Genomic DNA, 26,013 nt, shown 5'->3' with positions numbered 1-26,013 from the left:
GTAAAATACTGTTTCATAGTGTTACAAACCACTGTGCAGTGTTACAGTGTCTGATAAACCTTCTAACTCCTGAATCTGGTACTCAATTTGGACTTCCTGGGTCGTGTTTCATAGTGTCACTGGTACCTGAAGCAGCACGTCTCCCGCCAGTGTAAGTCCCTTGCAAATTTTTTTTTTCAGTTTTTTTTTTTTGGCCTTTACACCCACTAGCTGCGTCTAAAGCAACATTTCTAGTGGCAGGAAATGAAGGGGTTGCGTTAGACGTCAGAATCCAACAATTAAGCCCATTTTAGCAGCAACCGGCCAGCGGTCTGTTTTACACAAGCAGTTTTCATGCACCGCTTACACCAAATCACACATGGTGCCCTGTTTCACAAATGATTGTCGGGTGCAGATTTCAGATAAATGCGTGAGTCTGATAGTCCTCTTGCATGCTTGGGGGGGAAAGTATGGTGCTTCTTTTGACGAGATGTAACATATTTCATCTTGCATGTTGCAGATTTGGTGAAACGTGCTCCAGAAGTGTCAAGGTGAGAAAGAAAGGGGTAAAAATTCTCTCTCAAACTCTCTTTTTCTCATTCCTCACACAAATACTTCAGTTGTGTTTTGTGTGCTGAGAGCAAGACCATGAGAAAACCTTCAAGGAGAGACCGTTCGAAAGCACCATTAGTACAATTCATCGCTCATCGCTCTCTGTGACAGCAGCTGTTGACTCTGGGTTTGGCCTTTCAGAACACGTATGAACACGTTTGCCTTCAGACTTGGTCAGACAAACTAGTTTGTTTGAAGCGTACTGACAGCTTTAGTTAATAGCGTCCAACGGGTGTTCACACCTTTAAGTCAGTGCAGTTTGAGAAAGTGCGTACAGGAATAAAACTGTCAACATCACCACTTAACGACAGTCTTTACAAGCTTCTCTTTGCTGATGGCTTTATTTTCCGTTTCATCTCCTCGCTCTTTGCCTGCTCTTCGTCACTCTGCACCTTCGCTTCACTGCAGCCCTTTAACATTTAAAACTTTCCTCGATCACTGACGGACTGGATTGGCACTTTCGCTGTGAATCCGTCCATTGTGTCTCAAAAGATCAGTAATCACAGGAGCTGAGAGGAACAACACACTAAAACACTACGAGTCTGACTCACACTGTGCTCACGCCAGCTTGTGTTGTTGCATGAGCAGGGTGTGACTCAGGACTCTGAGCGGGAGGAGAATCAGTCAGACGGGGTTTTGTACGGGCGCCACCGCATCCTCCACTGACATGTCTGAGTCCATCTGTGGCTCTGGAGCCGGAGCCGGGGCTGGGGCCGGGGCCGGGCTGACGGGAACCTCCAGCGTTTCATGCCTGCCGTTGGGCTGGGCCTGAGAGTTGTGCAGGTTTTTCTCGGGGCAGTTCTGCACAGTGATGATGCGGTTGAAGGCCTTGAGGCGGCGCCACAGCTGCAGGTAGACCTTACACTGGATGTACATGAAGATGAGGCCGCCTGTGAAGCCTATGGCCACCACAATCAGCTTGGTCCAGAAGGGCCACTCCAGTATACCTGAAGATGCACACATACACGTTAACAGAGCGGCTCTCAGTCAACCTGCGGGCCGTGTGATGGATCATGATGGTTGGTGTGTGCAGAGCTGCGCTTACCGTTCGGCTCATAGTACTTCAGAAGAGTAAATCTCCATAATTCGTCTGCAATCAAGAGCGAGTGTAATTTCTCTTTATTTCTATGTGGAAAAGTGTTCTACGCTATTTTTTTTAATGATACATTATGAATTTAGATTATACCATGGCCACTGAAAATTCAGGATTCTGATTGGTAGGAAGGTGTGGGTTCCCTTTCAGTAACTGGATAGTTTAACTGGACGCCTGCGACGTCAGGTGTTTGCTGTTCTAAATTAATGTGCCAGTATTTAACTGTTGGTAAAGATGGCGCAACAGTGAGGCTTAACTGAAGAGTTTGGAGTCAGAGTTGTGTAGCCACCAACTACCGATAATTAAATGAATATCTTGAGTCGCATATTCAGTCTCAAACATGTTTGATATTTGCATTAAAGGTATAATATGCAGGATTTTCCTAAAAAACAAACAAACCCCAATGTATAGACTCCTTCTCAATCATCACTTATGACCCACTAGAAATGTGTGGTGGTGTATTTATGTACAGAGACTCTGCCCTCTGCCTGTATTTTTTTATTATTTTGATGTGTTGGGGACATTTCTGGGCGTCAACTTTTGGGCGGTGGGTGTGTAGCGTTCAGCCAATAACAACGCGCAGCTGTGAGGTCTTGTAGCTTAGCGACCAGGTTACATCGCTGTCTCCGTCTCTCACCTCTGCTCTCTGTCTGTGTCATGGATGTATAAAGAGAACAGGTCTGTGTCTGTTTGACTCAGGGCGGGGCTGAACCCCCCACACACACACACACACAGAGCAGAGAGGCCGCAGCGGACAGGATGAAGCGTGCCCTTCCACTGTGTTCACACAAAATCCAGCAATGCGGCACGTTCCCGCAGGGTTATGCGGACGTGAGGGCGTGTTTATTTGTGCTTTAGAGCATAACTTGTTAAACAATCAGAAAATAATGTTTTATTTATCCGATTCACTGCTTTGTTCTCATTAACGCCGCTCCCTCTCTTCATTTACTCTCTACCTAGCTCGACCACCGCTGCTCTCTTTCTCAGCTCGCTCCGGTGTCGTTGAGCCGGGAAGGAGGGGCCGACTTTGAGCGGTGTGTTTACTAACAGCAACCGACAAATCCTGCATAGTATACCTTTATATCTACATCAGTTAGCGTTAATAGATGAGGGTGAGAAAAGAGCGTCAGCTGCGGTGAAGCTGCAGCCTGCAGGTCTCAGGGACAGCTGAGAGAGGACAAGCGACCGAAACTCAACAGAAAATAAAGAGATGAGGAAAGTTGCAGGTAAGAGTGAGAGACTTGTGCTAACCAAACGTGTCTGTGTCAGGAACGAGGAGGGCAGCGCTCCGTAACGTTTTAATACTGTCGTGTAGCAGGATGCAGCACTATTCTTTATTTATTTTCAAGACTTGAAGGCTCTCAGAAAAAAATCTGTCTTTCAAGATTTCAAAACTTTTTTTTTTTAAAACCCTTATGAAGCTTTTTCTGTTCTTCCTAGATGTTGCCTGGCAACGCAAACAGCAGAGATTCTGTGGCCCAGGAGCAACATTTATGACATTTTCAACAGAAAGTTATATAATAGTAGTATAATAGTTTTAAATAGAATTTGAACAAATTATATTTTTTAATTTGGTGACATATTGCAATTTGTTGGAGAGTGACCATGGTATGAGGGGAATAATACCCGCCGAGGTGTAAGTTCAATGATTGTAACTTATTTCATGTAAACCACCTGACACATCAATCAGAACTTACGTCAGGTATTATCCCTTTTACTTTTAATGTTTATATATAATATATATATATAAAGTGACATCTATGTTTTCTGCCTCTACCTTTGGATTCTACATGATGAGAACGATAATACAGACTATGATCACAGCACAACACACCACACCATCACTGAACACAACAACAACAACAATGAAAACACTGAGGGGTCAATTGTTACTTTTGTTAATGATGTAAATTTAAGCAAACGTGTGTGTCAGACTGTAACAAGAAGATCCCTGGTTCTATTTATCACTGATCATCAGGTGACCTGGCAAAGTGTCAATCAAAAAGTAATTAAATTAAATTAAAGGAACATTCCAGTGGTTTTGCATGTTCTAGCCCATTAACCTAAAATCACATCTACGTCACATTACTGAAACTATTTTTCTACCTTCAGTCTCACCTTCCAAAGACGCCGGTTTCAGTTGTCAGTGCAGTATGCAAATCAGTTTGCAGAGATTTGAAACTCGTCTCATCAGTCTTATTCTTATATTGGCTTAGTTTTTTTTGTTAAATATGCAGTTTCAACTCATGTTAATGAGATTATCAGAGACTGCGTTGAAAACCTTTGCTGAAACCCTTTTTCCAGCAACATACTGAAGCTCTTGAGTTAAATTCTTTTCACTCAAATCTTGGTTGTCACAATTCCTGTAAAACTTTGATCTAAAAACATGGATAAGATCATTTTCTAATAAACAACTGCTTGAAGGCAGGAAATGTAGTTAAAAAGTTGGTCTGTAATAATGTAAAGTTTACACAACATGTATTTAATTAACTAAAACATGCAATACCACTGATACAGCTAAAAGTCCTAAAGTCTATTATATATTTCTTACAGGTTGCCAGTCACAACATTAGTATATGAAATATATCTACAAGTCAGTGTAGATATATGAAATAGTTTTTAAGTCAAAGATGCAGCAGTTACTTTATTTTCAAAGCTAATACACTTTGTTGTCTTATTTTAACAGTATGAAAAAATAAATGAATTATGTGATATAAGTCTTTGAATGCATCATCATGTTAAACTGAATAAAATTATAGATGAATTTGACTTTGATGATGTGCATTTATTCAAGCATATTGAAGCTGTCTAAAACCAGTGTTTTCACTCTAGAGCCAGATGACTCACATGTGGAGGACTGGACGATTTATACTGTTACAATACACACAAAGTCTTCACTAGTTACACTAGATTTAGACAACACGTGAACACATGAGTGACTACACAGAAAATCTATCTTCAAAACCACAAAACCAGAGTGAAACAGGTGCAGAGATCACCAGGTGAAAAGCTTAAAGGTACCCTGTGGAGTTTTTGACCAGTGGAGGTGCTGTAGAGTAACGTGATGGACTACAGGAGGATAGCCATGCACATTTCTGCAGAGTGCAGCAGGCAGTGATACGTATTAACAGATAGTTGAGGTATAGGAGAAGAAAACTGCGAGCTGATGTAAACGATGCAGTTTTCTAATGTTTTTTTGAGGTTGAAAATGCATTTTAATGTCATACATAAGGATGCTCACAATGCCTTTAGGTGAAAGGGTGAGAAAAAAAAAACATAGTTTCACAGAAAAAACTCCCCATGGTACCACTATGTTGCTATGGATCATGATACTGTCTTGTGGATCAAATGGTTTAAAAGTTTCTCTCTGCATGTCTGGTTTATGAGAGGGGGGAGCGGAGAAAGTACTGACCGTTCTTCCCGAGTCTGATCTCTTCAGTAGTTCTCTTGACCAGAATGTAGACTGACCACAACATACAGACTATTGCTATCAGGTGAAACAAAACTGAACAGAAGATCTTTCTCCTCTCACTCTTCGTCATGTGTAGCCTCTCCCACTGGAAGACAGGAGGGTGGAAGGAGGAGAGATAGAGAGAGAGAGAGAGAGAGAGAGAGATGGTGTTCATTATAACATCCTGACAGTCTCGTCTGGAGGTATCAGCCCTGCTCGCCATCTAAAAAAGAAAAATTTGTGTGTGTGTGTGTGTATACCTTCCGTAAAGGTTTGAGCTTTGTCTCCATAATGAAGTCGAATTTGCAGAGTTCACAGCAGCGAGTATCTGAGGATTTGATCCACTGGTTGAGACAGGCCTGATGGACGAAACTCAGACTCCCCGTGCAGCGACAAGGCATAATCAGCGGGCAATCTTCATCCCCCTCACAGTGGCAGATCCTAAACACACACACACACACACACACACATATCAGGAGAAGTCAGAGATTCATAAATTGTCTCTGTCGTTAAATGTTCTCTGTCTCTGTAAATGTTTTACACCCCTGACTTTTTTTTGGATAATGAAGTTTTAAAGATAATGAAGTGATAAACACACGTCAGCTCTCAGACACTCACTGACCTGCAGACCTCCAGCTCAGAGTCATCAGAGCAGTGCTGGGGCATTCCACCGTTCACACCGCAGTGTGAACGCGGCGTGGGCACAGACATGTCCCCGCTCCCTGACCCTTTTTCCTGGTATCGTTTGGTGATGAGCTCCTCGCCGTCCTCTGCCAGTGAGGAGCTGCCCCCCGGGCTGTGTGACTTGTGGCCTCTGCAGCTCTTCTCCTTCTCTCTGCTCTGTGATCCTTCCCTCTGTGACGCGTGGCCGTCTCTCTTTGAGCCCCTGCCACCGTGCCGCTTCTTAAGCCCTCCGCTGTCTTCCACCAGAGGCTGGCTCTCCTTCCCTTCATCCGAGCCCACTGACTGCAGCTCCATGTCCCCTTTGTCTTCCCTTCCCTTGCTTCCGCTGCGGCGGCGCGCTCTTCGGGCTTTCTCTTTGCTCCAGCTGCGGGCTTCGCGCTTCGCCTCGTCCTCAGAGGTGGAGTCTGAGTTGGCGGCACCTGAGCAGCGGAGGCGGGGTGGGAGCTCCCTCCGGTTCTTGAAGGAGCGGTGCCTCTTCTCTCCCCTCTCGCTGCGGTCTGAGCTGAGGCTGCGGTCGCTGCGGTCCGTCTGCTCCTGTTTGGCGTTGGTTTCCACGCAGTCCAAGGTGGTGCAGCTGTTCCTCTTGCGGCGGTGACGGCGCTTCACCTGCTTCTTCTGGGCCTGAGCCGATGAACCCAGAGTTGTGCTCGTGACTGTCATTACAGCTGTGTGTGTGCGCTTGCTAGTTTTGTGTGACTCAGAAGCATCCTCCTCTAAGCGGGTCAGTTGGCCAGTGCTGAACACACACACACACGTACATGCAAACAAACACACAGAGATGGAGACATGAAACAAGGATAAATGAGATGGAAAAGACACAAATGTGATGACATTAACAAAACAAATGGGCTGAAATTGGAGCACAGGCACTTAAAGGGTCAGTTCACCCAATTTAAAAAACCCCCCATTATTTTATCAATTACCTATCGAGCCATGATCACAGCTGATTTCTGCCTCCTTCACTCCTTTACAATGGATGTGACTTGAATCTTATCTGTGGTGTTCGCAGCATAAAAAATTCAACAGCTGTATCTCTTTCCAGAATCAGGAGCTCCGTTACTTTGGATAATCTGGTTTTAATTGGGACTATTTAATCAGTAAAAAGTAGTTCCAGTGAAACTGTGATTGTTTCTGGAAATACACACTGCTGATGAATTATTTATAGGGCTGCAACTAATGCTTATTTTCAATATCAATTAACCTGTTGATTATTTTTTTCTATTAATTGATTAATAGTTTAAAATGACAATCACATAGAGCACAGTATCATCCAATGTCTTCTGTTGATCGACAAAAATAATCATTTTAAGAATCCATCAAATATTTGGCACACTTGCTTGAAAAATGAATTAAACGATTCATTGATTATCAAAATAGTTGCATTAATTTTCTGTCGATCGCCTAATTGATTAGTTGTTGCAGCTCTAACTATTTAAATGTGATGAATTTAAATACTTATTAATATTAACCACAAAACAAATTCCATTCACATTCATTATATTAAAGGTGGAGGCAGAAATTTCTAAAAATCTGTGTGGAAAGATACATCACAATATATATGAACCCTTACTGGCCAGTATCCTCCAGAGCAAATTAATATCAGGATAATATCTGCAGTTAACAATTAATTAGTGCATATGTAATGATGTGTACATGGTTAAGTGACAAATGGAGTTCCAAACACTCACATACAGTAAACACATATCACATGTGTCCATACTGCCACACAGTGTCCTTTCATCCTTCAAACCGCATCGCTGAGCCTGTCAGCGTCGGCATAATAAGTTGAAAGATCCCATTTCTGCAACAAGTCATCTTCCTCTCATTGATTGCGCTATGGGAGCACCGTTGCATTTCAGCATCCATTTTAATTTTGTTATGCCCTTGAGGTGCAGCAGACCATACTAATTCAGTCCCCCACTCAGTGGAGAGAAGAAGCTTTAAACCGTGCATGTTAATATCACAGAGAGACTTTAACAGACATGGTTGTGTTTGCAGTTATTCAAGGAATAGAAAGGGAATAATAGTTTTCCTTCAGTCTTGCACATTCTGTCCAGGTAACTATAATTGTGAACAATGTTTACCTGCATATGTCCTGGGAAGATGGGGTGATTGATGTCCTTGAAGTTGTAGTTAGTCCGGTTGTAGAGTTGCTGGCCTGCAACAACAAACAGACTCAATTTAGCTCCCACATTGCTGTAGCAGTCGGTAATCACTGATTTATCAGACATGAGAATATCTTTGCGCACTTTCAAATGTACATATAATCAAAGTAATGATTAATTTATATCATATTAAAGGTACATTAATAAATTTTTTTGGCCACCGGGGCAGAAGAACTCCAAAACAAGCTAATGAGCACACAGCCCTGACAAGGCGTTTTGAAGTTGCTGCTAACATGTTTGCCTACTTACACATCTAGCAGCCATGGAAGAACATTTATTTTGAGTTTTAATTGGGACCAATATTCACTCTCCTTTGATGTCTGATTTGGTCTCCATCAGCTCCTGAGTATCTGAGTCATTAGCTGCTATATGTTTGACTTTTTTCATCAGCTAGTTTCTACCTTCTAACTTATATTTATCTTAATCTTTGGTTAATCTGAGCTTCTCTGCTAAAAACAGCACTGAGACGGTGAGACATACTGTACACACTGTAAATTTACAGGCTGTTAAACCAAAACAATGAACTAAAAGAGGCTCAGTGGGTTTGTCACTGCGAATGACCCCTCCACATTTGATTTATTGTTAATATTAAAAAATAATGATTACTGGAGCTTTAAGCATAATTTAGTGTTTCACACGTCATACAACAGTGTGCTCAAAGTAAACTCACATTGATTTGTTAGTAACACACACAGCATTAGCACATTCTTGCACATTAGAGTCTGCTTGGATAAACAATGCTAACATACACTATGGACTATGACCTTGATGTTGGCCCTTTAAGCTCTCTGATATTCAGCGGTTACCTTGGAGATGTTGCTTGATCGACTCCCAGAGCGCCCAGGGGCTTTCTTCCCCTGCGGGGAGAAGGAGAGACAGAAAATCATTACCGTGTGCCCAAGAACACAGGAAGTATGTGATGCTTTAATGGCACATGACACCAGTGTAGCCTGAGATGTTTCAACCAGCGCTTTATCAGACACACAACACCAGAACAAAAAATATATTACAACAATATTTCACTGTAGTCACATCACTACAGAGACTGAGGGTGCATTCATCTCACCGTAACACTTGAGTGTAATTTACTGATGGGCTGCAATTTTATTATGCATTTTAATATACATGTTTTTGGTAAATCAATTAATTGTTTAGTCTGTAAAATGTAAAAAAAATAATAATACACATCACAAGTTATCAAAGCCTGACATGATGTCTTCAAATGTCTTGTTTTGTCCGACTAACAGTTTACTAAGCAGCTTTTAACATCAGCAACATGTTCTATACTATTAGTAGCTTGTAATTTCGTCCGGTGCTGAGTTGATTGGTTGAAATCCGGCATCAAGAGTCATGCCATGTGTCCTTGTTATTCTTTGTGACCCCAGCTAAAGCCAGTCAATCCTATTACCTGGCTGTCCTGCTAAATGCAGAAGATGCCGCTCTGCAATGTGTTTCTATTTAAAGTCAACTTTAAGCACTTTTTCTAGGGCTTCCTAGAGCGCTGATTGTCTCAAGTCAACAGTAAGACCTTGACATCAACCATCAGACGCTTACGTCTATGTCCTCATTCACTGCCTGCAGTTTCACTTACCAGTAAATGGCAGTGTGTGGGAGTTACCAAGGATTAAACACAAGATGTTCTTGTAAATCATGGTGAAAACAAATATCTTAACAGGTAAGTTATTTTCCAGCCACCAACGTACTCTCAAACCTGTCCAACTTATATCACTGTACATACAATTTTATATCAAACACTGATTTAAATCTATAGGAAATTTTCTGGACAAATCGACTATCAGCTCTCTATTCAAACTGTATTTCTGTATTCTTGAAATACATGGGCCCACACTGATTGTACTATTACCGCAGGGATTTGGTGTATTTACTATTTGAGAACTTCAGAGCATTTCTAATTATTTTAGGACCTTAAAACATCTGAATCTCTTGGCAGTTGTCTGACCAGAGAATGCCCACTAAACCCTTATTTTGTCGAGGCTGGGAAAGCTACAGTTATAACAATTTTCTTGGCATTTTTGCTTTAATTTGCCATTTGAAAGTGCAGTTGGAGACAGAAAACATGGGTGGAGAGAGGAGTCTGACATCCGTCAAAGGTTTGAAGCTGGAATCAAACCGTTGTGGTTGTGGTTATGTGTTATGCAAATAAAACCAGTGCCTTAGAAACTGCAAGGTTTTTAAAACAAAAGTACAGACCAACAGGACGGAACACAACAAGAAATACTAATCAAATATTTGTCTTTTTTCCTCCTGTCCTTGTAAAATCTACTATTCTACATCACTGTCTTCACTTGTGGCCTGATAATCAGACTGTTTTGCCATTTTGTCAGCAAATCAGAGACGCAAGCATCAATTTAAAGGTTTGTAAACAGGATATTTCACTCTCAGCCACACAGCTGATGCTATTGGCAGCCAGTTATATTATGTGATTAAATACATCTTGTACCAGACGCACACCTCCAGCCCCAGCTGCCTTTACTGTGGTTATGCGCTATGTGTGGAAATCAAATTAGTATCTGACAAACAGGATAGACAATCTACCAACTGTCTGGTGTTGGAATGAATGCAAATGTGGAAAATAAACTGAAGAATAAAATAAAGTGATAGATATGTTGTAGTCATATATTCCCAGGATTTAGTCCAAAATGAATCTCTATTAAAATACTTCACGGCTCTAATGGCCTTGAGGATAATACAGAGGCTCATTTTCCATCATTCTGATAGACGAATGTGTTAACAAATTTAAATTAAAAATGAGCACAAGTTGTTTTAATACATGCTTAAGGTCTGCCTTTCATATATGTTAAATTTAAGTATTATAGTATATACATTGATCACACCAACAGTGGGTTTAAAAGTATGAAAGTGGCCGCTTTCATGAGATGAAACTCATAAGCGGTATGTATCTTACAGGATATTTACAGGGTTCAAAGTTGATGTTTGGAATGTCTCATGTGGGCGGCCTCTTTATATTTTTTTAACTTGACATATAAAAAGCAAAACAGAGCGTGTGAGAACCAGCCCACACAGAGACACAGTTGTGGGTGCACTCTGTGCAAATCTGTGAAATAAATAAGAGACACTGAAAAGTAGAAGACTGCATCATCTGATGCCCACCATACACTAGAAGACTTTGACAAGAACTACAGTTTGACACACTCCCACATCTAAAGACAATGTGTCATAGGTTACTGAGTTTTTAGTCACAGACTAAGATTTTGCAAAGACTAGGGATCTTGCAGGGTCACTACTTGCAAGACTACAACTAGTTACATCTTGATATTATTTCCCATCCTCCTCCTGGTGGCAATTGACAAAAGGAAAAACTGTTGAACAGTGGAGCAGAAACAGAAGCAGCGTTTGGCCACAGCTTCCCTTGTGTGTTCAGTGGTTTGTTCTGAAAAACCAGCCAAAAGAAAATGTAAATTAATAAATTAATTCAGTTACTGAACAACAACTGTGAAGAGAAACAACAGCTCAGCTAAGACAATCATATTTCAAAAGGTTTCGTCCAGTACTTTTATTTTTACAACTTTAAAACTACACGGTTTACACAGCTGCACACCATCTCCAACACCACACCACCTTCAATCATTAAGTATCTGGACACAGCACTTTCAGCTGCTGGATGTTGGATTATTTCTGTTTTTAAAGCCTGCAATCTGCATGAAATACAGTAGAAACAGCAGCAACCTGGATAATAATACAATGGCAGAAAGTCACAGGTTTAACTCCTCTAACTGGCCTGAAATCATGTGTGAAAAACCAGTAGATAAACTGCAGACACACAGCAGCTGACAGAAAGAGAAAGTCATATTATACAGAAATACTATGTTTTTTCTGGGTGAATAAAAGATAATGTGACTTATAAAAAGGAAAGCTAAAGGACAACAAGAATGCTGAGCTTTCAAGTTTCATTAGGAGTCATTAATAACACCATCAAGCACATCATGTTAGGAGGTAGTTTAAAAACATGCACACAAAGGGCGACCGTTTTCTGTATGCTGAAATTTAGTACAATTAGCCACCGTCAGTGATTAATACAAACACACATTAGGCTTTAAACCATTTATAAAACCAATAACTAACAGCAGTGAACGTCAGACAACCTTATCATATTTTAGCAGTTACTTAGTGTTTCTCTAGTGGTGACAAAACATTAAAAATATACATATTAGCAGTTTGAATTAAACTGAAGCTCCCTGCACTCTCTGGAGAAAATATTACACCAAACTCCCTTAAAGAAATCCACAAAAACACGTAACTCTAGAAACACAAGATAAAAGGCTTCATATGTTAACAGTCTTGTCACTTCTGCATCAATATAATCCATAAAGATAAACTGTATTTCCGATCAAACTTTACATTTTGGATTTTTTTTCGCCTCAACTTGCTACCAGCCTCTATTGGTTAGCTGCACTATTTAAGTGGGAGAAGACTGTGAGTATGAGAGACAAGCTGTTGGTTGGTGGATCAGATACACGCTGAATTAAACACTGACTCATGACGCTGTTAATTCATCGTCTTTGAGGAGTTTTTTTCGGCCATTAGAGTCGCTACCTAGTTTGCTGCTTCCTGTTTGGTGCTGGAGAGAACCTACCTCGTTGTTGACAGTGTTCATTAAGGGTGTGCCCGAATCCAAATATGTTATCCAGCAAAGCATAAATAGTGGGTTTTTTACAAACATTTATTTCGCACAAATATTTTAAAAATGATTTGTTTTCGGGAAGAAAAAAAAACCTGTGTGTCAAATACCAGCGCGCAGGTCGGTTGCATTGCTATCTCAGTCTCAGGATGTAAAAAAATAGGTAATAAATGAATAAATAAATAAATTCTTTTTTTTCTGTTACACACTGTGCTGTCTCTGTGTTATGGGTGTATAAATAAGTACAGGTCTGTCTGTGTATTTGCAATGCACTTGGTTTTAGCTCAGTAGTCAGTGCAGTTGTCTATGATCTGGGAGACTCAAGTTTGAGACCTGGTGTGGGGACCTCCTTCAGAAGATAGTTCATTCATGAGCACTTTTACACTTTAATATCCTAAAATTAAAAGTGTAAACAGTGTAGAAAACAACAGTATTTTACACCTATTTCCACTTTAATTCGAATACAAATACAAATATAAATAATTTTGCTGCCTAAACAAATATAGATACTAATACAAATACTGGGTTCTCTGCACATCCCTAATGTTCATGTCATTGAACTTCATTATTTGTATGAGCCCAGACTAAAGACTTAGAATAATATTAAACATGTTTGATTTTATCAGAACGTCAAGACGAGACAAAGACTGACTAAAGAGAGCTTTGACTGAGTTTTATGACCACATTACACCAAATGATCGAGATGATGGGAGCTCGCCACAACTCTAGCAAAAACTCTCATCATGATTTTATTCCGACACTGGAAATTAGTCTGCGACAGTGAAATCGTTTGAAAAGTCGTTGTCGGTATAAGGCTGGCATAAGCTGATCAAGGGATTTGCTGATAGCCTTGTTTAAATTAGTAGTCCTCTGTGGAGTCAAAGCAACAACCTCCTCTGGGTGTTAAGAGGAGACGGACACATGTACAGCACTTGTGGTGTCAGGTGTGTGTGTGTAAGGATGGATCAGTCATTCATTATGAGTCATGAAATATTAAATAACAAACTATCTGCCAATATATCACATTAATATATTTATAGCAACAGATCAATTTCTTATCAAAAGTGACAAGTCAGTGTTTCGTTTTATGACTCAAATTTTCATAACAAGTCTTTCATTTTGATGCCAACCATTGTGCATGTGAGCACAGGAACACCCAGGAGATTTTGTGTTAGCTTGAATTAGCATTTTTTAAGTAGATGCAGATGTTGTACCTCTGTTCCCTTTTCAGCAAATCAGTATTTTCAGTCATGTCAGGTTATTGTTTTAACTTGTCTGTTTAGGGCTGTTAGTTAAGAAATCAACTACCTATTAAGCCATGACTCTGAAAATCTTTTAGATAACACTAAGCTATGCAACAAACTCCTCCCTGTACTCCTCTCTCCAACTCTGTCATGGCTGAATATTTAGCTGATTTTGACAACAACTCAACTCTCACAATATTTCAGACTGAGACTTCTAAAGTTTCCCTTTAAGACTTGAAAAAAGTCCCTTTACAGTAAATTTTGAACAGATAAAAAACATGCCATTAATTTGTGATTAATATGGACAGACATACGATTAATCGCAATTAAATATTTTAATCGATTGACAGCCATGAAATTTATAGGAAATGTTCATTACTAAATTCTGTCATTGTCAGGTCAGACATTATGTCCAAAAACTTGAACATAAGCAGCCAAACACTATTATATTCACAGCTACATTGTCAGAAAATAAAACTCAAAATCAAACAATAAAAAATGCTCATCATTAAGATGTTAGTAATAATTTGGTAGCTTTAAATTAAACAATGGTGTTTAGCTCCCAATTGTCAAGTCAAGTTGGAGGTTTCCAGAACACATGAACACACTATAGTACAAGTGCCCAAATTTGTTTTTGGAAATATATATAATTTCATTTTTGTGCATTCAGTGGAGAGATTGGTTTTGTAAATTTCACATTCAGTCACTCAAAATGAAATGTTGTGCACTATTTAGCGAACAGGAAGTGATTTTGGACACAGCCTTAGATGTTGTATCTTGTTGGCTAGCAAGGTAGTCACCAATATTTCTTAAGTCACCTGGATGTTCTTCCGTTAGGTAAGAGTGAAAAGCTGGCAGCCTCAAAATGAGTACAGGCTTTTTAAAATACTTTTGGGGTTGTCGGAGGACACTTTCGACAGAGACGGGCTAGCTGTTTCCCCCTGCTGCTAGTCTTTGTGCTAAGCTAGGCTAACCACATCTGGACCAATCTGAACACACCGTGATTTGAGTGATATCAATCTAGCTTTCAGTAAGAAGGCTAGCGATCTTATTTCATAGTCATAGTCTGTATTTAGCACAATAAGTTGTACTAGTGATGTCTGTATACATCTATAGTGGCTTCGAATAATTTAAACTGTTGCTAATGGGACAACGTCACAAGATACTTTAGATGCCCTGATTATCTTTCACTGCCATACCAGACAACAACATACAAAAATGGATTTGGTTCAGATCTAACATGAGGAAACATGCAAAAACATGGACATGAGGAGTAAAGAAGAAACATTAATTTCACTATTTTGCAACCAAGAGTCTAGCAGCATCAGGAGGACGGGGTCAATACACAGGGCAGACTGACTCAATGTACAACATGAAAGTGCTATATTAGTTTCTGATCTGAAAAATCTGTACAATAGCAGCATCTGCTCCGATTTTACAACCTATTGGCTCACACCAAATAAACATAAACTGTAAATGTTTCAAAAAGAGCAAATATTCTACTTCCTTATATGTATGAGCCAGTTTTTAATTTCATGCTTCAAGTCTAAAAACCAGTCAGACAAGTGAGTCAACGAGTCAGTCGTGTGTACTTAGAGGAAAAGCAGATACAGCACCTACAGTAGACCAAGTTCCTGTATGTGTTTTCATTTCATCCCCTCCATGTGCATGAAGAACTTCTACCTAAAGTAAGTTACTGTATCCTGACAGGACACAGGTTACAGCAAAACACTTGCAGCTGCCAACTTCTAACTGCCTTTAAAGAACAGTCAAAGCAAAAGGTTAAACACAAGCCTAAAACACAAGCATAGTAACCAAAAACACACAGTTCCTTCCTGCTGGAAGCACTAATAACCAGTGAAGTGTTGTTCCAGAGCTAACATCCTGCTGTCACTTACCTGAGCGCCTGCTCCTCTGCCGACACTCTGATGACTCTGATGCACAGCAGAGACTTTGGTGAGTCTATGTGTGGACATGTGCATGTTTCGGTAGAGGAGATTAAGTGATGTAGCATGGACTGAGGGCTATATTTTGGTTCTGTACTCTGGCTCCAGATCAAAAACACCTAGAGCCACATTTAGACAACCAACCATGAAGCTGCAGCTGCACTGTTTATAGTTGGTCATGACATGTTTTACAGAATCTCAGCTTTAAAAGGACCAAAACACCTGGTTTCAAATCCAAAATATTTCTTTATAGCATGAAATATTTGTGAATCAATAAGCTACAATCAATTAAAAATAGGACTGTGTTGTTGTGGTTTGATCTGATTGACAGTAGGGTCTCCATGGCAACATAAGCAGAGCCAACAACTGTCATCAGATTGTGATTCATGTATTGTTCAATTCAGAAACCTCTCATGTAATGAAATAACCAGTATTGCTCTTGATTGTGGCAGATAAATTTATCTTCACTCATTGTCAGAATTTGATTAATAGGTGATAAATAAACACTTTGTGATTTGTGAACAGCTGTCTGTAGATGCCAGACAAGACTTTTGCTGTAAATATCGCTTTCAATCATGAAACTTTAGCTTATGCAGCTAAATTTCTAAATATTGAGTAGAGCTTTTACAACTTTGATATGTAGTTCAAATAGATTTTTAAATATCATCATATCTATCATAGCTCTTCAGCTATAAATCGTGTCAACTTTATGTTTTTGCTGACCATTTTCGGTACAGTTTTGGATTTTTTTTTTCCATTTCTGTACAGTTACGAGGATCCACTCTTGCAACATGAGCAGTGATACTGATTTGAAAAGTCACTTTAATGCACTTTAATACCTCATAGCGATAATGTTTGAGAGTTAATTCAGACTTGATGTTCACTGTGATGGATTACACAAATCAAGCAAGGTTCAAGAGTCTGCTATTTTTATATCATACAGATATAAATAGAAACCAACAGATGCCTGGAAAATATGTCAAATTTTCTGTAGGTTTTGTTATAAAGTGATTTGTAGAAAATGGGAAATGTGCTCGGGTCGGGTCGGTGAGGGTTGATTAGATATGTACAGTATGTAACTTGGTTGTGATTGGCCAGCAAACTCAGTCCCAGAACACACATGCTCTCATGCGCACCCCAAATGACACAGAGAGGGCCGGTAAAAATGGATTTTTTGATGGTCCAGCAGCCCACTGGGATTTGCCCAATGGGTATGCCCAATGGCCAGTACACCACTGCCTGTAAATGGACTGCAAATGGACTGCATTTATATAGCGCCTTTCTAGTCTTCTGACCACTCAAAGCGCTTTACACTACATGTCAACATTCACCCATTCACACACACATTCATACACTGATGGCAGAGGCTGCAATGCAAGGTGCAAACCTGCTCATCAGGACATTCACACTCATACACCAATGACACAGTCTTTGGGAGCAATTTGGGGCTCAGTATCTTGACCGAGGACACTTCAACATGCGGACTGGAGGTGCACACTAATGTTTAGAAATGAAAACAAATATGGCCTATGCTCTGATGTTATCAGTTCGGACAGAGTTGGGAAAAATGCTTTTTAAATAGGCTAGTTGTTCCATCTGACCATTGTACAGAAAGAACTGGTGATTTCAATCAATCAAGTACTCCACCGATTTAGCATTACACCTAACTGTCAGACACTTAACTGTCATGATGGACAGTTATATTCTTTTAATGAAAATTGATGTGCCAGAACCACAGAGATATCGTCTTTTGAATTCCACTAATTCTTCTTCCTCGTCGCCTACGTTAGCCACAATGCAACTCAACTCAATTCACTTGACTGTAAAGATTTGGGTGTGTTATGCTAGCAGTGGCTAATGTAGCCTCGAGCCGCTAGCCTCAAGCAGTGATGAGAAGTTTCTAACTCCAAGTCCCCAGATTTTTTTAAATTTTCAAACCTGTAGTCTTCAGACTAAACCGACGTGACTAAAGTGACATCACTTGAGGCAGCTACCTTTACCACATTTTTTCACATAAGCAGTAATACTCCCAAAGACCTATTAACAGACTTTGATTTGTAAAATTGGTTCCCCTTTAAAGGATCTGGATACAACACTCTTGGTTAATGTTTTTGCTTATAATTTACTGCTTTTACTTTATTTGGATAGCTTTAAAAACTCTGACACTTCATTATGTCATGCGACTTGATGCCAGACTCTACAGATAATGCAATTATAAACATCACACGCACCCTGTGATGTTTTTAGTTGCCCTGGTAGCCTACTAGTTAAGGCGCATGCCACGTAACTGTGACGTAAACAGTTAAAATCTGGCAGCAGACCTTTGATACATGTCATACCCCATCTCTCGCTCCTCATTTCATCTCTCTCTACTGTCCTATTTAATAAAAAAATATTTTAGAAAATAATAATAAAATAAAAACATCAAACCCCAAGTGAGGGAGTGGTGATAAAAGGCTGCTGAGTACATCTATACTGTATGTGTGACTAACTGAGTGAGTTGAAAAGACTGGAGGCTGACACACACACACACACACACACACACACACACACACACACACACACACACACACACACACACACACACACACACACACACACAAAACCTCCACTACAGTCATCACGATCAATGTTCAAGGGCCAATCAGAATATGTCTACCCTTGGACAACACAAATAACTTCTCTGGAATCTCAAATCTTTCTTATATGACCAACTTAAAACTATTTCTTACTTCAACCATCAAAAAAGAAGATAAAAAACCTTAAGAGCTGTCACCGACACTTCAGAGGATGAAGACAGAGTCGAGGGGTCAGAAACTCACCTCGTTCTTGTCTTTGGAGCGAGGAGCACTCTTGCCGTTGCTGCCTGTCTCCCTGGCCGGAACCACAGTTATCTGTTGTATTGGCATGCTGCTGTTTCCAGGCAACGCTCCAGTGTTACTCCCACAGCATTCCCAGCACGCCGCGTCTCTGAACCACGTCCCTGCGTGTGATCCGCTGTCCCATCTGTGAGAAAAGGGAACGGAGCTCTGGAATCACTCTCCTTTATCAGCCCAATCCGGATCATCAAGGAGAGCCGAGATGGAACAGGATCGGGTCACCGTGGCAACAGCTAGACAGCTCTGGAGATGGTGGGGTGTGAGGTCGTCATGACGACTAGGAAACTACTGAACAGTGCTCACCGCCTCCTCCCCCGCCCCCTCCTCTTCCTCCCCTGGCCTCCTGCTGAGAGAGAGAGAGAGACGAGAGAGGAAGAGTTTCGATGAAGCTGAGCAGTAAACAAGGAGGCGGGCGAAATGTGTGTTGTAGTGACGTGTGTGTTTATGTGTGTGTGTGTGTGTGTGTTTCAAAGGGGGGCGGAGCCAGGATTTTGTCGTGCTTACTGGGTAATAAGCATACGGTCCACGAGGATTAGGGCTTAGACTAACCTCAATCTCCTCCTCTGACCAGTGGTGCTGTTAATAAGCTTATACAACTTGTGCACATGGACAGCATGCACGCGCTAACACACACACACACACACACACACACACACACACACACACACACACACATGCACACTGTTCAGGGACTCCCGGATGACTAACAATGTGTTGATAGATACTATCAATTCTTGCATGAAAGGCACTTTACTTGTCTGACACACCATGAAGTGAAAAACCTGCACAAGTGTGTGTGTGTGTGTGTGTGTGTCTGTGTGTATGTGTGTGTGTGGTGAAGGTGTAATCCTATTTCAAATTGTCTCAGGTCATGAGGATTATGATTGATATAACTGGAAAATGGGTGACTTCAAGTGATCACTAAAGACCAGCGGCTGACTGAGGTGAAGAGGCAAATAACTCAAGTGGAAAATTGAATAAAATTTCTCCAAAAATGTTTTGGTTTACAAAAAGTAATTCATTCCCACTGCAGCTGGAATCTTAAACTGGAAATGTTGGTCATGTTCATTATTATTTTTCTGGATTGCACTCCGCATATCAGTGATCCTTGTTTGGCAGTACATGTTATTCAAATCTTGTTGATTTTTTGGCTTTTTCACTTCAAAGGTGTGGTGTGAAAAGTCAGTTTCCAGACCTTTGAATCCTTGTCCATGACTCAGATTTTTCCAGTGATTCATATAAATCTGATGTTGTGCCCGCTGACGGCTGTTCCCTTGTTTGGAAAAACAACCGAGCCAATCAGAGCTTTGTCAGAAGGAATAAAATTGCAACAGAAAAACCCGCCATAAAAATGAACAAGCGTAGATAAGATGGACTCAGCTGTACAGATTTTTGTAAGTCAACATACAGAAATAACAATTTATATTAGCACATTTTCACATTTGTTCAAATAAGGAAAAACTCCCCAAAAAGCTTTAACGGCGAAAAAAAAAAGGAAGAAATCTCAACAAGATCAACAGAGAAGGGATCCCTCTACCAGGATGGACAGACATGCACTAGATGTTGTGTGTGCAGCAACAGCATTGAAAAACAGGATGTCTCAAGATTTACACATCCCCTCTCAAGTCCAAGAAAGAGAAGTCTAAACCTGGTTTTAGTTTTTGACACTTTAAAACTTTGCAGTTTTATATATTTAAAATGTGTCAACATTTATCATCAGTGTCAAAAAGAGATTTACAAAAATATTCTGTATGGTTTTACTATTAGTAGTATTATCATAGAAGTTAACTATATTATCCAAAACAATGTATTTGTAGGCTTCAAGACTTCAAGTTTGTCTTTTTTACAATGAAAAGATCAAAATGGGAAGTGGCACTTTACTGTAATTAAAGCTACTTTTAATCTTTTCTCTACTTTGATGGACATCTACCTGTGTTTTGGTTGAACTGAATTCACTGTGACCGTCTGTTTCCACTCTGCCTGATTGCTTTTTTGCCTCCCAAGACTGAACAGCTTGGTCAATAATGTTGACCTTGTTGACTTTCAAGATCACTGAGCCATGGACCTTCTCAAATATATACCTCATATATATTTATTTCCTCATATCTTTGCAGGATTTAGATAATGAGCTGTACATTTGCATAAGGAACATTCAAGAACTTGTTTGCAACAGCAGAAGCAGCAGCAGCAGCCCTGTTTTCACCAGAATGAGTTGTGGTCAAATAAGTGTCCCACATATGTATGGCCACCCACATCCTTTTCACACATTCATAAGTACACATACTGTACACTCAACTTGTTGCAATACCATTAAGTACATTATAAATGGGGAAGTGTGATTGCTCTTATTTTATGATCTCTAATCTTAAAAAATAACTGATTTACTTACATGTATGTGTATACTGAAAATGAGTGTGTGTGTGTGTGTGTGTGTGTGTGCGTGTGCGTGTGCATGTGGGGAGTGGGGTGGTTAGCAGACAAAATGATTTGTTCCATTTGAACAGGAAAGCAACCACAACAAAAGTTTCTTGCTAAAAGAAAACCAGAAAACCACTTGAGCTTTATCCTCTACAGTGACTGAGTTTCAGTTTCTGCAATCTCATGCACTCCTACCATCTAGAGCACCTGAGAACACCTCATAAATCCTACAATTAACACATTCATACATTTTACACGGGGGCATTTGAACTGCTAAACACACACAGACACAGACACACATAGAGGCACGGAGCCCATTAATAATTAGGGTTAATATGATCTCACTTGAACTTGAGAGGGGATGTGTAAGTTAGCTCTTCACAGTTCTTGTTCGCGTGTGTGACAGAGAAAGAGAGAGAGAGAGAGAGAGAAAGAGAGAGAGAGAGAGAGAGGTGTGTGTGTGTAGTGTCATAAAGCAGCTGTGTGATGGTCAAAATCTAAATGCTGCTGTTACACACTCTGGGGTAAGTGCTAATCCTAATTTTTTAAATTTTTAGTGTGTGATGGGAGTCACCTTTGTTGGGAAGCAGGTGACAAAATGTTCACTGTCAACACACACAGGCGGGTGTAGATGGCATCTCCATTCACTGAGCTGGAGGTGTTGACGATCATGTTCTCTCTCCTGGTTTTTGCCCTCTTCACACTTACCGGGATGATCAATGAGGGATGTGCACACTCCAATGGTACGACTGCAAACACACACATATACATAAATGTCTGAGACTTTATCCATTTACTAAATTTATAGTTTTTATTTATTTATCTCTTATTTAAACAAAATACACAGTATACTTTTCATTTATGATATCTCTGGATTTTCAGGCAGGTTTTTTGCAACACTGTAGTACTATCAGGGTTAGTACCAAATTATTACACTAAAATGGGTGCAAAAATAACAGAAAAATCTTATAATCGTACACTCAGTTTATTAGGTATGAGCTAAAACGAATGCTTCAATAAATTCTGCCTCCATGAAAATTGCAATATCCAATTTTGAAACTGTTTCAGAGAGGTGTCGATTCAACTTTGTGGTCATTTTGGAGGCTCTAGTTTGAATTTAGCACAATATAATTCTACAGCCTCCAAAACATCCAAGATGAATATATATACTGGATATGTTTTGTTTGCTTTGGGTGCAAAAAAGAAACAATCTGAAATATCCAGGAATGTGGAATTAAATCAAAACTTCTTTGACACAAAGTCATGATCATTCTTTTTAAATATTGGCCTAAAATCCATTTTTATAGAACATTGTAGAGGCCCTTTCGTCTTTCTGTGTAACTTAATGATACTTTTCGTTTTCTGTTTTTATCTATCAGTCATGTGTAATATTATCTTTGCTATAATTTTGCTGTTCTACATCCTATCTAGATGTCCACCTTCATAATTTAATTCCTTTGCGTCTAATGCTGCTGTTTATTTCTTTTATTTCCTAATGGCACTCTGTGTCTTGTAAGTGCATTTTATGTATCTTTCATCAGGAGAGCTATTTGTGCTTCTGCCTTGCAATATTAAATTATATTATTGCTATTAGATTGTACATGTGTTTATGTTGGTGTTGCTATATTTTAACTATACACACACTGCATCTGATTCTTACAACTCTTTTTAGAGGTTTTAGAGGTTGATTTTTGGTCTTTGGAATAGTGGTCTGGCAAGATAATCTTAACTCAAAGGTCCATGTGTTAAACCACATTTCATGTTCCTCTTCAGCAAATGGAAATGTCTCATTATGCAGTTAAAAGCTTCAGATTGAGATGATTACATTGATTTTTAAGACTAATATGATATATATGTATGTACAGTAGCAGTCAAAAGTTTGGACACACTTTGTCATTCAAGGGGATGTTGTGTCTAAACTTTTGACTGCTTCTGTAAAGCCCCTTTCACACATGCATTTCAACCCTGAAGTTCTCCGGACATTACCCGGAGGAGCTGTATGTGTGAATTCAAATGTCTGAATCAGGCAGAGTACAAAGTCTGTGTAATGTTTGATTGAGCCCTTGTGTGAATATAGCAGGTCATTTTAGAGAATTCACAGCGAGTGAATGGTCGTGTTGATGATGTTTCTATCATGTGGCTGGCGCTTAAAAGCTTAAAAATGCAGAATTACAACTGCAGCGTACTTTTTGCATCATGTCCTGCCTCCTGCATGCTCCGACCAGGTGTATCGAAAGCCAAAAGGGGTCACAATTCGTCTCAATTTCCCCAGCGTTTATAAACACCACCGGGCATTTAAAACGTGTGATGATAATGATCTCTAACCTGTGGTTTTCACAGCCAGTGCATTTGAACTGCAATCACCTGATCAGTAAAGAAGAAAGGCAGACCACACTAACCAAGCATTGATCTCCTTTGCTGTTTGTTTGTGTAGCCTAAAGAAAATCCCAAGCAGGCTATGCACTTAGGTGTTATGTTTATTTATTTATTTTTATTATTATTATTCATTTATTTATACATATGATTGTATGCTCAAATATATGAAGTAGAGAGTAGTTATATCAGCCGTTTAATAGGTAAAGGCTGTTCATTCGTGCTTCATGACTGGGATAAGCCAGCTCGCCTGTTGTTACTGTAACAGGACCACTTACTGTATATAATGGTATATATTCCCTTGTAAAACACTATGACCATTTAGATCATGAAATTAAGTGACACATCTTTTCTATTGTAAGGAATCCATCTCGTTTTGATATACCTGTGTAGATATTGATGTTATAGTGTTATTGATATTGTAAAAGGTACACAGTTAATTAATTGTGTGTGTGCGTGTGTGTTGTCCTAGTCATTATAGGTGCGATAAATGACATTCAGTCTCACTGGATGTCAGCAAATAACTATTTGCTATGTAAAGATATAGTGGAGTCATGGTGACCTGAGCAGTGAATGAAATCACACTCCCTCTGTGTGTGTTGTAATCTGAGCTTCTCTATTGTTTGTTTTGGTAGCCAGTCCGGCCGTGCGTGCACGTTAGTGCATGTGAGTCCTTCAATGTCCTCCACGTCCATTTCCAAGATGGCAGCCGCATAACAAACTTTCTCAAATTACAGTTAAACAGTACACTAAGATATGTTTCTGAAAGCATGTGAGGTGAGAAATAGACGATGCACTAACAGAATCTTGATTCATATTTGATCAGTTTGATCTGACTTTCGTGAGCTGTCGGTTCAGGGACCACTTTCTTTTTTTTCTCCAAATTTACTGAGTAAATGAAACACAAAATTTTTTGGTTGTGAAAACCACAGGGCGAAGATCATTATCAAAGGCCACCAGGTGTTTATAAAAACTGGGGAAACTGAGACGAATTGTGACCCTTCTGGCTTTCGATACAGGCGCCATCCCTCGCCTAAATTAAACAGTATTTCAGTGGGTGAGAAGGCGTTTCATACAGACAATCTTGTGTTGTGGGCTACATGTGTGAAAGGGCAACTCTGGAGTTCATTTGAAAAAACAACTCAAGTGTATATACACTGAGGGTGTTGTTTCGTTACTATTGAGGTTTCTGTTTTTATTGTTTATTAAATATTGAGGTTGAGTGTTGTCTAAGTATTTACTGTATTTGTGTTGTGTCTTTGTTTCGAGGTGGAGTTGGGGAGGTAGACATGCAGGAACTGAATCAAGGGGAGAAATATATTGTTAGCTTCCTGGTGTTATTTAAGTTGTATGATTAAATCCTCATGTATTTAATATGAAACGATAACAAAACACGACTTAATCATTATTTTATATAGAAATTATTTTTTACATCACATTTTTCTTTTTTTTCTATTTTTTTTTTTTTTAAATTTTAACTACAGCTTAAAAACAGCCCCAAAAAGTGCTTATCATGTTGATCAGTAATTTTCTTCTTAACATCTTGTACATGGAGGCAGAGACCCAAAGGAAGTAACAGCTTTTATTGATTCTTCTTCTTAAGAAAATGCACAACCACAGTGTGAGGAGCTGATCGTCTGACTCCAGAAAGGAGGTTCATAACCAAGACTGAAAAACCTCTTCGGACCACATGAGACTTCCTGTTCAGGGCTTTAAGAGGAGCGTGTCAGCCAAAGCCTTGGAAACTGTGTGTGTATATGTGTGTTATCAGTTACCAGAACAAAGTCTAACTGCTGACTGGACATGTGTATGTGTGTGTGTACTTTGTTCTAGGATATACCATTCTTTGTCTCCAGGATGAGGCACAGAGGAGTGGCCTAGATGGTACACTGTAAAAAAAAAAAAAAAAATTAAATAAATAAATAAATTACCACCTGCTTCAACAAACTGTGAGGAGACCGTATCTAACGCCTGCTTTCTTTCCTCTTTGAGAGTGTGTATGTGTGTGAAGACAAGTCCTTTCATTTTGATCTTGAGATCTGAAAATACCTGCTGTGACTCTCCTTCTGGTAAGTCTCTGTTTTAACAAAATCTCGGTTCGACTAGTTTTCTTCTTCTTCTTTCTTTTTTTTTTTTTTTTTTTTACACATTCCTTGTTGTAGTGCTGTTTGATATTTCTCAACAAGAAATGTGTGTCAAACAAAGGTCAGCTCTGACTGAAATCTGTAGCTCCGGAGAGGTTTTTCAAAATCTAGGTCAACAAAAGGTGTGCGAGAAGAATTTTTGAGTGAGCTCTCGAATTATTCTGCAGGAATGAGACGTCTGAATGAATCACTCTTGTCAGGGATCACAGGGTGAAGCTTGTGTGAATGAACAGATCTCCGGCAGCAAGAAAAATGTGTGAATCACAGGCCATCTGTGTTTGTCCATTATGATTCCATCAGCCTCTCAAAGATTATATAAAACTACATGGTGCAACATAAATGATACCTTTAAATGTATTATTTCA

At 39.6% G+C, this 26,013-nt stretch overlaps 1 protein-coding gene and 1 long non-coding RNA gene across 5 annotated transcripts; one reads left to right on the top strand and one right to left on the bottom strand.

The window, feature by feature from the left end:
- Positions 1-913: 913 nt before the first annotated feature.
- On the bottom strand, positions 914-21,794 carry march1 (membrane-associated ring finger (C3HC4) 1). 4 transcript variants are annotated; one of them, XM_042426826.1, is made up of 9 exons: positions 21,706-21,794; positions 18,657-19,059; positions 8,791-8,841; positions 7,904-7,977; positions 5,758-6,555; positions 5,396-5,576; positions 5,097-5,241; positions 1,637-1,681; positions 914-1,538 (listed from the first exon to the last, which is right to left on the bottom strand). In XM_042426826.1, the coding sequence occupies exons 2-9, from the start codon at positions 18,741-18,743 to the stop codon at positions 1,216-1,218; spliced, it is 1,704 nt and encodes a 567-aa protein (XP_042282760.1). In that variant the 5' UTR covers positions 18,744-19,059; positions 21,706-21,794; the 3' UTR covers positions 914-1,215. The 4 variants fall into 4 exon arrangements, with proteins under 4 accessions (XP_042282760.1, XP_042282770.1, XP_042282786.1 ...); XM_042426836.1 differs by having other exon boundaries at positions 18,657-19,056; positions 21,706-21,790; XM_042426852.1 differs by lacking the exon at positions 1,637-1,681.
- LOC121907372 lies at positions 15,765-25,390 on the top strand. The gene is made up of 3 exons (XR_006098854.1): positions 15,765-15,844; positions 21,689-21,874; positions 25,108-25,390. It is a non-coding gene; the product is annotated as an uncharacterized LOC121907372 (long non-coding RNA).
- Positions 25,391-26,013: the final 623 nt, after the last annotated feature.

The sequence above is a fragment of the Thunnus maccoyii genome, chromosome 2 (assembly GCF_910596095.1).
Source record: "Thunnus maccoyii chromosome 2, fThuMac1.1, whole genome shotgun sequence".
Taxonomy (NCBI): Eukaryota; Metazoa; Chordata; class Actinopteri; order Scombriformes; family Scombridae; genus Thunnus; species Thunnus maccoyii.
The sequence above is the reverse complement of the archived record's forward strand: the minus strand, read 5'-3'. Positions and strand labels throughout refer to the sequence as shown.